The following is a 10,167-nucleotide window of genomic DNA, read 5'->3' as shown; positions in this document are numbered from 1 at the left end:
GGTGCCGGAAACCCAGGTGGGAAGCGTAGGATTGGGTGCCTCTGAGCTGGGGCAGCACCCAGTCAGCTAGCAGCCCATCTGTGCCGCCCTGCACCCCATGCACCATTCCCACTGCCTTCTCCGGCTGCCAGCAAACCCAGCTACCCTCCTGCCATCTTCCTATGCTGCCCCAGGGGCAAATCAACTTATTCCATGCTCCAGGTCAGGGAAAAGTTGGGTTGGGCCAGGTGCTGCCTCCAAGCTGGGGCAGCACCAGGCCTGCTAGCAACCCACCTGGGCAGCCCCAGGGGGTGACATCACTGTGAAAGGAAGGGCTGAGGCCCCTGGCAGCTCAGGGGCCACTCAGCCTACTGGCAGCTCACCCCCTGGCCATGGGCAGGCTCCAGCTCTGACAAAAAAAAAGGGATCAGGCTGTAACGTGACAGAAAAATTGAAATGGTGGGTTTCAATTAAAAACCCACCATTTCAATTTAGGGGCATAGAATAAAACCCTGAGGACTAAACCCGTCACATGGCTTGCATAACCCCTAGCCTATGGTGCCAGCCAGGGATGCATTCCACAGGCCTGTCAGAAGTGGGTGTTGTGTTTGTTTGCTTCTTACTTAAAAACTGTAGGGTTTGAAAATCTTTTTCCTTTGAAAAGTCCCACTTCTCTCCTCCCATGCCCCACCTCCAAGGAAGGCTGGTTTTGTTCCACTGAATATTCAGACTCTTCTTTTTTCTTTCCTATGCAGCTGCATATCCTATACTACTTGATTAGCTCTCTTGATTCCTTCCATTATGAAAATGTGTTTTTAAATCACTTGACTTTAATTTTAGATGCCAAACATCTCTACACTAATACAGGAGCATCATTACTGCATGGCACTGTTACATGGCACAAATGCTTCGTGCTTTAACTATGCTGTGCCATAATTTCCTAACATATTTGCTTATGTTTTAGTTCACCCTTTTAGCCATGAATGGTTTGGATTTATAATACTTGGCTTTGGGAAAATTACAGTGTGCCTATAATGGAATCTAAGAAAATAAATGTAATAAATTAGTAAGATGTACTCTCAGCCTCAGCTCTATTTTAATGTCATATTTGACTGCTTTTTTTCCATCAAGGGTCATGACATTTTTCTGCCCAAAAAGTCCGTCCACTGAGCTGATAACATGGAAAAGGACTGATACATTTCTTCAGAATTCTCCCTGCCCCAAGTTGTCTTAAGGCCAGATGGAGTATGAAGTCTGCAGAGGCTGTATGCTTGCAGTGCTCACTGAAGAGAGTGGAAGTAAGGCAGGGTGATGTGCTACTAAGAGGTGTCTCAAAGGGCCCAAAAACTCAAAACTGGTTCCCTTGTAGAGAACAGCATGCACAGGAGAGGACCAAGACAAGTGAGTGAAGCTCATTTTTCTCTAATGCATTGTAACCTTCTCTCAGGTCCAGAGTTCAGTAAGTCTTGATCCTTTTTTGCATCTGAAATCACGTTTTTGGCTCAGTGTGGGCTTATGCTGAGATACTTGCATGCTGCTTCTGAACATACGCATGAAAAGGCAAGGTATGTATTGCTTAGAAACTTCTGGTTGGAAAACATGAATCACCACCTCTTCATCAGTTTGGAACAGACGTGCATTGACACAGCTGTATGTGGGAGCCTGCGACTGGAAAAGCAGAGGAACTGTGAGTCAGGATTTAAGTGGGCTAATGGAAAAGGGGGATGGTATTGAATACATTAAAATTGCCTGCAATTCTGCTTACTGGCCACCTGAGGGAACTCCAAGACAGTGTATCAGTTACTAGTCTAGACTCTAGACAAAGGCTAGAGCTCATAAAATAAAGAATTTCCATTTCCGATGGACTGGTTTAGGATACAGGATCTGCAGTGTCTAATTGTGTCCAGCTCCCCAAGGAGTAAGAGTCTAAGACAGAACAGACTTAGCATCCTGTAGAAAAAAATACTCAGGTATGTATAAACAAGAACACCCCCCTACCCCCAACCCTTGCCCTCATCCCCTCTCTCACCCCCACCCCCAAATACATGCACACACTCCACCTTCCAGACTTTCTGAAAGCAAGAGGGAAGGACAAGGAACTGAACCCAGCTTTCTACAACCCACCACACCCTCTGAGCTCTCCTTTCCCCTCCATCTGGACAGAAGGCCTTCACTCCTGCTCTTCAGTATTCTTTATTTGCTGGTAGCAGCCAACTTCAGACAAGTCCATTCCAAAGTACCTCCTTACTGAAGAAAAATGAGACAAGCTAAGGATCTTCTTGTACAGCTATGCTCTAGGCCAGAACAGTTATACCAAAAAGGAAGAGGGAGGGACAACAATAGAATAAGAAAAGGAGTAGGAGCAAGAGAACTCTCCTGGACCAAATGGGGAGCTCTCACAAAGCCAGTGCTACAGCCACCTTCCCTACAGCACTTCTCTCTGGGAAAGTTTAGGGCTGCATTTCACATGGAGATGCAATGTCTTCTATTTCTCAGTCAAATACCTTGAGGAAGAAAAGCAAGCCTGGCCCATGACTTACCAAGACATGCAACAGTGCAGACCAGCTCCCTTCTGCCCCTCCCAAGATGCCTCCTGGAGGGTCATTAGCACTGATTCTGAAATTCTGCCTAGTTTCTAGCCTAGTTGTAGATTCTGCCATGCTTCAGGGTATAGCACTCAGTCAAGGGGAACTTAGCCCATTAGACCTAGGGTCTGAGGAAAGCAAGCTCAACTCAGGGCCTGGGGCACTGCTGCAACAGAGGTTAATTTATGAGGGAAACCTGTTGTTCATACCATACTTAAAACTTGTTCTGCCTGAGGGGCCAGAAGAGTTAAGTCTCCCTAGAGACATTATGACACAGGGACAGCTGGAACCACAACTGCTGCTTAGAATGCTGGGAGGAAGTGAGTCCATGGTTTGAATGCCAGCCCTGGTGCAGAGAACAAACAGGGTCCAAAACTTTATTAGAAAAATGTTAAAAGTGACAGTTTACATGGCTATGTAGAGTTTAGTACACAAGGCTGCAGCTAGGGACTGCCTGCATCATGAAAGACCTGGCAGGCAGAAGATCGACCAGGGTCTTGCACTTAAGTAAAATAGGGCCACTCTTCCAGCCCCTTAGAGCTAGCAATAGAAAATCATGGTAGAGTGTCAAACCAAAAATAGCAATGCTGTCCATGGAAGAAGGGCAGACTGGGCTTAGTTCCAACTGTGATGTAGCTGGGAGCAGCCTCCCAGAGGCTGATACACAAGTCTTTATGCAGTGGTAAGCACTCAATGGCGGGGGGCAGAAGCAGTGCAAGGACAACATTGACATGCTTGCAGAGATGGTGCCTCTTAAGACAGAAGTAGGAGCAGTGGGCTCTCAGTAAGCACAAGGGATCCTTTCACAGCAAAGGGAGATTCCTGATAAGGTACAGAGCTCTGAAACACAAGGGATTCCAAGTGAACCAGAAGACTGTGAGCTGACTTTATCTCCCTGTCCAACCTGAAAGAACCCTGCCATAATTTAACCCTCAATTTCTTCTGCATCAGCTGTGAAACACACCACCTTGTACCAGTAAGATGGATGCACAGAAATGCTCATGGATGCTGCACAGGGCTCCCAAGGCCCTTGGCTGAGGACTTCTTAGTCCTGTGCCTGCCCCTCCCACCCCATACCACCAACTCAACTAAGGCACCACTCCAGCTGCTTTGCTCTACTGTGGGCAAAGGCAAGTTGAGGGGAGTTCTTTAACCCAAAAGGAGTCACAAACTCAGTTCCCCCAACCCTGCCAAGCATTTGCTTGTTTGCTGTCAAAACAAAATTACAAAGACACGCAGACAGGGCCAAAGAGATGGTTTGTAAGAGGTGGGGAAGGGGAGGCAAGTCAGCTATCATCAATACACAAGAGCTAGTTTCTATAGGTACTCTGTAATCCACTGCCTTGAGAGCAGCCCAGTCAGGAACATGCACAACTACAAGATGGAGACAAGAAACAGAGTTCTCATCTTTGTCAGAAAAGGAAGCAAGCCACTTCCACATTCAGTGCACCCAACATCGCTGACTGCAGAAGTGCAGCAAAAGGAATGCTGGAAGCATTTGTCCCAGTGGCCCTGTCCACATAAATACAGAGACTGGAATTAGGGCATTACTGACCCCTGCCTGTTAACCCCTATTAACATTACTCAGAGCTGCTGAAATGACCATAGTTGGTTCAGAAATAATACCCCAGCAAGATGGACAGAAATGATAAACATGCAAGCTCTGTGGTTTTGGGCTGGCTGCAGACTCTAGCAGGCATTACTGGAGCACTTTCTTATCAAAACATGACACTAATGTTACATGGCTCAGGACTGAGGCTCTCTCTCAGGAACTCTGCAGGGAAAAAAAAACCCTCACAACTGCAGGATGGGAATCACAAGCTCCCTTTCCCCAAGATAAATCCAAGTTGCAATCCCCAGAATGAGGCAAGGCAGCAGCCAGGACACTCCTGCCCTGTCCAGCCTGCAGTAGGCCTCTATCACAGTTGCACTTTCCATAGCAGTCATGACCTGTCAGAGAAGGGAGATACAATTTTTGCTGTAACCCTCCTTGGCTCTCAACTGCTCCTTCCCAATGAATGACAAACTCAGGTGTACACAGTTCATTTCTACTCATTTGTTTCTGTTTATTGTTGGTGAAGGGAAATAGATGAGACAAAGACATCTCACAATGATCTAAGCCCCCACAAGGCCTACCCAGCCTTCCTTCCAATTGGTCAGCACAAGATCCCAGCTGATGTATGAGGCAGTGCTCTGCTCTATGCCTCAGCACAAGCAACCACCTCAACACAGCACTGCAAAGAACAGGGGAGTGGGGATGGGCAGACTGACACTGGACTCTGATTGATCTATGGGGTACATAGGCAAGTCTGACAGACAGCCCCACCATGAGTCTGCCCAGGGTTTTGCCAAACCAAGGCAGAGTCTATTAAAACCCTGCCTCTTTAGAGAAAGGCTCTCCCACACCAATCAGAATCCAGCCTGGTGACTGTTTAGCAGCATGGTAGAAACTGTTACAGCAAGAGGGGAAAGTCTTAGGTGAGGCCATGGCAGGGAAGGGTGTGCATGGGAAGTTGTCTTAGTTTCTTTTTCTCCTCAGGGACAGGAAGGAGAAGATTCTCCCCATAGGCTTTAGGGACTGGTTCAGTGTTTTGCGTTGATAATATCCAGGAATTCAGGCTTGAGGGAAGCTCCACCAACAAGAAAGCCATCCAAGTCATGCTGGGAAGCTAGCTCCTTGCAGTTGGCTCCAGTCACTGAACCTACAAAAGGGCATAAATTTCAAACACAAAAGCTTGGCCAAGGTCATAGTTGGGATAGGGAAAAGGGACTGGTCAGCTCTAGGCAAGAGGAGGGGACAGGAGAGAAGCCATCATCTGTGCAGCAAATGTTCCCTCCTGGCAACAGATTAAAACTGGAATGGGGTAGTCCATCCCACTTACAGTGCCCATGGTCTGCTCCCACCCCCTCTAATGTATAGCTGGTCAAATGCAAAGAATCCAGGTCTTTCAAAAAAGAGTGCTCCAGATCCTGTTGCACTCTAGTAATACTTGGTTCTTATCTAGCCCTTTTATCCATGCATATTAAAACAAATCATAAAGCCAGCCCGTGTCACAAACCCCATCTTAAAAATGGGGAAACTGAGGCACAGGAAGGTGATGACATTTATTCACGAAATCACCCAGCAGGTGAACAGAACCCAGGCCTCCCAAGTTACACTCCCTCCGTGGAGCTTTCTGAAATACTACTGCTGTTTTCGAGAAGAGGCTGAACGTTAACACACTCAATCCTGTTCATGAAGCCTCATTTAGCACAGCAGCCAACAAGATGTCCCTGCAGCTGTGCACTAGCCAAGCAGGGGGTGGGAAAGTCATATTGCTTTCTACACTGTAAAACTAGGGGTACCAGGGATGACTCATTTACCTCCATAAATGATTCGAGTTGACTGAGCAACAGCTTCAGACACATGAGTTTTTAGCCAGCCCCTCAGCTTCTCATGAACTTCCTGGGCCTGTAAAAACAAAACAAACAAACAAAAAAACCCACAGGAACTGCATTACTACAGCCAAAGTGGGACAGCAACCCCATGTAGGGCACAGCTGTTTTTGTTATGAAATGAAACCTCTGAAGTAGTTATCTATGTATTAATTTCCAATCAGAATCTTTTGGGACATGAGGGAAGTCCTGGATACCTAGCTTTGTTCTCTTGTCATATTCTTACCTGCTGGGGAGTCGCTGTTTTACCAGTTCCAATAGCCCAAACTGGCTCATAAGCCAAAACTACCTTGCTCCAGTCCTTCACATTATCTGGGGACAAGAGAGAGAAGCATGTCTTAATCTGGAGGGGAGGCACCACACCACCTACTGTTGAAGGGCACAGCTGAAGCAGCTTTTCTGGAATGCTACTGCCCTTTCTGGCAAAGAGATTAGATGATCAGAAATTTGATGCAGTGCATACCAGACCCCAGGCACAAACAAAGCCAGACCTGTTGCCCTCCTGGGGTAAGTTACCAACAAATCATTTTATAACATGCTTCCCTGAATCTCAGACTGGGGGCTTCCATGAACAAAGGCAGAAAGTTTTCAGCCCAAATATTCCCTCCCTTCATGGGACACAGACAAACAGCCAAAGCTTTCTTACCAGCAATAGCTTTGGTCTGTTCAAAAACCACTTTCTCTGTGATGCCAGCTTCTCTCTCATCCAGTTTCTCTCCAATGCAGGCAATCACACCAAGACCCTCAGCCAGGGCGTGAGCCACTTTCTGCCCAATCAGCTGGGAGGAGAACAGGAAAGGAAGAAAGCTTGAGATACAGTCAGACTCACTCCCACGGCGTTCACCTTCCAGGGCAGATCTAGCCCCCTGCCCATGAGGATGTTGAAAGATGGTTTGTTTTTACCTCCCCACAACCCCACAAAAAAAATCACTCACCTCATCAGACTCTCCAAAAACGTGCCTTCTCTCTGAGTGGCCCAGGATAACCCAGGTAGCTCCAACATCTTTAATCATGGCTGGGCTGAATGGGGAGAAAGAAAAAACATTAGTTTTGGGGTCCATGTTGAGATGGGTACTTGTTGCAATAGGTTTCAGTTTCTGTTCCACCAGTTCCATCTGTGACTGCAGGCTCACCTAATCTCTCCTGTGAATGCCCCCTTTGGCACCTTGTAACAGTTTTGTGCTGCAACCCCGATCTTTGCATCTAGTTTCTGACGGGCGAAGTCAAGGTAGATGGAAGGGGCTCCACAAACCACCTCTGAAAGATAAGAGATGGAGTAAACCCTCATGGGGATCAGGCAGGGTGTCAGATCTGACCCACCCTCCAGTTGTAGAACCTCCCTTGCCCCCAGGTGCTCACCCCTACTCCAACCCATCTCTCAGCTCTGCTAAGATGTAGCAACCCATCACAAGCCAGCTTTGTTGAATTTCAGGGACCCACTAGAGCAGGAGGGTTGTTGCTACTGCAGTTTGATTTCCTTGCTCACAGAACTTAGGGGGAACACTGTCATAGGAAACCATGTTTCCTCATGTCTCTCAACAAAAGGATGATGCAAAGTTCCAGGTTTCCGAGTAAGAACAAAGGACCCTTGGGAACTATCCAAATGAAAGTTGCTCTTTTCTTGCTGCAGATAGTTTAGATGAACTGAGAGTAAGGAGGGGAGCACTGACTTGCACAGGGGATTAAGTGCAACTGGGAGCCAGGAAGGCCCAAGATAAAGGAGGAACAGACACAGTGACAGGAGAAAGGTGGTCAGAAACCATTACCCAGCACTGAGAGGACTGGGAATCTAAGGAATCATTGCTCCATGAAAGGAAGCAGAAGCCCCACTGTTCACGTCCCTGAAGAGTAGGGCCACAAGGCCTGAACTACATGTATCCCAGCGAAGCTTCAATTATCCCTACAGCTACACAGTGCAGCTTGTCCCACTACAGTAACTGAAGAGCTGTCCAGCTGATGCTTCTCAGACACTGAACTTGGGACAACCACCACTGCAGCACTCTCCTGTAGACAGTGTGTTCACCTTTCCTGCACGAGTGGAGGCCAGAAAAGGTGGAGACAGAAGGGATGCTGCTAAGTGAAGGAAAACATCAAAATTAGATGCAAAGCAGGAGGCTTTTTTCTTCCACTGGGCAGGTCTGATCCTGTCCTCTGAACACACAGGCTTCAATCACTACCAAGGCAAGCATGGAGCTCAGTCTGGGTGCAGGAGCCATGTTATAACACTGCCTATCTGCATACACATGGAGCTCTGCCATCTAGTCTGTGTACCAGGATGAGATGGGATGCCTACCCCAAACAGGGACTTTATAGTCCCAGCCAGCCACCTACTTTGAAGGCAGCAGCAGGGAAGCCTACAGTACTCAGTGCTGCTCTCTCCAAAAAAGGAGGGGACTGTGATAGTTTCAGAGAGAGTACCTGCAACTAATAACCCCAGGGGCTGCCCCAGCTCCCCTCCCCTCTGGCCTTTAGAAGGGGGGGGAATCTGGTTTCCAACACCAAGTACAGCAGCTGATATTTTTAGCCCAGTCACCATTGGTTATATTTAGACTTCCATCTCCTCAGACCTTTGACATTTCTTCAGGGTGCCTCCCTCAGAATAGTAGCTCCCCTAGCCCCATCTAGCCCTCTGAGGCAGGCAGCAGGACATCCAAAGAGAAAGAAGATTCCATGAGTCCTGCTCTTTCCTTGCTGGCCTGGAGCCAAGATGTCCCAAGGACACCAAGAGGAAGAACAGGAGCCCAGATAAAGTTGTGAACACAGGATATCATGCAACCCTCAGGGAGATGGGGGCAGAAGCCATGTGTAAGGGAGCTCAAAGCCTGGGCTGGGGGGAGGACCAGACCAGATGTGCACACAAAGCTGAAGCAACGTAACTAAGCCTGGTTTTAACCGTTCAGAGGGACCTGTACTGGTTTAACTCAATTAGCATTGGAACCAAAGCAATCAGAGCAGTGATCCCCAGCCAGGGTCCCACAGCACCCTGGGGTGCTTTGAAGTAGGTTCAGGGTGCCATGCCATGCTCTACAGCGTGCCAACATGACTCTCAGTAATTTCAAGTCAGAAGCTGAGGTGCTAAATCGATTCTGCCCTGTGGGTTTTGGAGCCTTCTACCAACCCATGTGCCCTGCTCCCCTTCCACTGGGAAACATGGCATTTCCTCAGGCCTGCCTGCAGCCCAGCGAGGGCAGCCTGGCGTCTCAGAGGCTTGAGAGCTGCTGCCCTGGAGGGGAGGGAAGCGAAGCGAGGCCAGGCCCAGAGAACAAGGGCCTGGGAGAGCCACGTGCCAACCTAGGAAGTCCTTGCCCGCTTCCCCCCCGCAGAGAAGCGGGGCGAGGCGAGGCGGAGCGGGTAGCTCCAGGGAAGGGGCTGAGGGCCCAACCCCACCTGCCCCCGCCCAGCCGCCCCGCGACCGGGCAGCGCCAGCGGACGGGCGCCGCCGCAGCATCCCCGGGGCCGGGAGGAAGCAGCAGTGGGCGGCCGAGTCACGTGGGCCGAGGCGAGCCCGGGCGTACGTGCGGCGCGGCACAGCGCGGAGGGCCGCCCCCAGCCCCGCGGGCGGCTGCAGGGCCGGGATGCCGCGCTGCGCGGCGCTCACCGGTCTCGGCGGGGATCTTGCCGCCGTTGAGGGTGTGGATGAGCTCGCCCAGGCTCTTCTTGTCGCCGTTCATCTTCCAGTTCCCCCCCACAAAGAACTTCCTGGGCGCCATAGCTGCAGCGGAGCGGAGCGGAGCGGGCAGGAGAACAGCGCAGGACAAGACAAGGTCAAAAGCTCCGCGCAGCCGCCACTACCGCCCCTTTTATAGGCCGGCTGGGCAGCCCCGCCCCCGCCCTCTTCTCGGGGGGAGGGAGCGGCCCCTGCCCGCGCTGGGAGACCCCGCGCATGCCACGCCTCCTCTTCTCTCCGGCTGCACCGCGCTTCCTTGCTGTAGGGAACACGAGGTTCCTTCGCGGCCCTGCGGGGTGCGCGCTCACCTGCCTCTGCCTGGGCTTCAGTGAGGAGCGATTGCCTGCCGCACCTCACGGATTGTCATGCCCAAGAAACCCTGGTGGGCAATAGGCAGGTTAACAGGGCATGGGGGAGAGAGTCCTTCAAAAGACTTGTGGCACCCCTGGCACCCTGGTCGAGTATCACTAAACCATGCAAATCCGTGTTGTTTTCTGCTCA

The 10,167-nt window shown here is 50.0% G+C and overlaps 1 protein-coding gene across 1 annotated transcript; it reads right to left on the bottom strand.

The window, feature by feature from the left end:
• Positions 1-4,605: 4,605 nt before the first annotated feature.
• On the bottom strand, positions 4,606-9,790 carry TPI1 (triosephosphate isomerase 1). Its single transcript, XM_090055331.1, has 7 exons — positions 9,598-9,790; positions 7,133-7,256; positions 6,935-7,019; positions 6,646-6,778; positions 6,226-6,311; positions 5,928-6,015; positions 4,606-5,266 (listed from the first exon to the last, which is right to left on the bottom strand). Exons 1-7 carry the CDS (start codon positions 9,707-9,709, stop codon positions 5,148-5,150), a joined length of 747 nt encoding a protein of 248 aa, XP_089911457.1. The 5' UTR covers positions 9,710-9,790; the 3' UTR covers positions 4,606-5,147.
• Positions 9,791-10,167: the final 377 nt, after the last annotated feature.

Source organism: Crocodylus siamensis, chromosome 1, assembly GCF_052110815.1.
Source record: "Crocodylus siamensis isolate JL-2025a chromosome 1, ASM5211081v1, whole genome shotgun sequence".
NCBI lineage: Eukaryota > Metazoa > Chordata > Crocodylia > Crocodylidae > Crocodylus > Crocodylus siamensis.
This window is presented reverse-complemented; position numbering and strand designations above follow the sequence as displayed.

What these genes read in the sequence shown, in the direction of transcription:
- TPI1 (XM_090055331.1), bottom strand. Translation starts at nt 9,709, where the DNA reads ATGGCGCCCAGGAAGTTCTTTGTGGGGGGGAACTGGAAGATGAACGGC. An exon ending in GCATTCACAGGAGAGATTAG is followed by an intron (nt 7,020 to 7,132) that starts GTGAGCCTGCAG and finishes CTCCCCATTCAG; the next exon opens with CCCAGCCATGATTAAAGATG. An exon ending in TTTTTGGAGAGTCTGATGAG is followed by an intron (nt 6,779 to 6,934) that starts GTGAGTGATTTT and finishes TTCTCCTCCCAG; the next exon opens with CTGATTGGGCAGAAAGTGGC.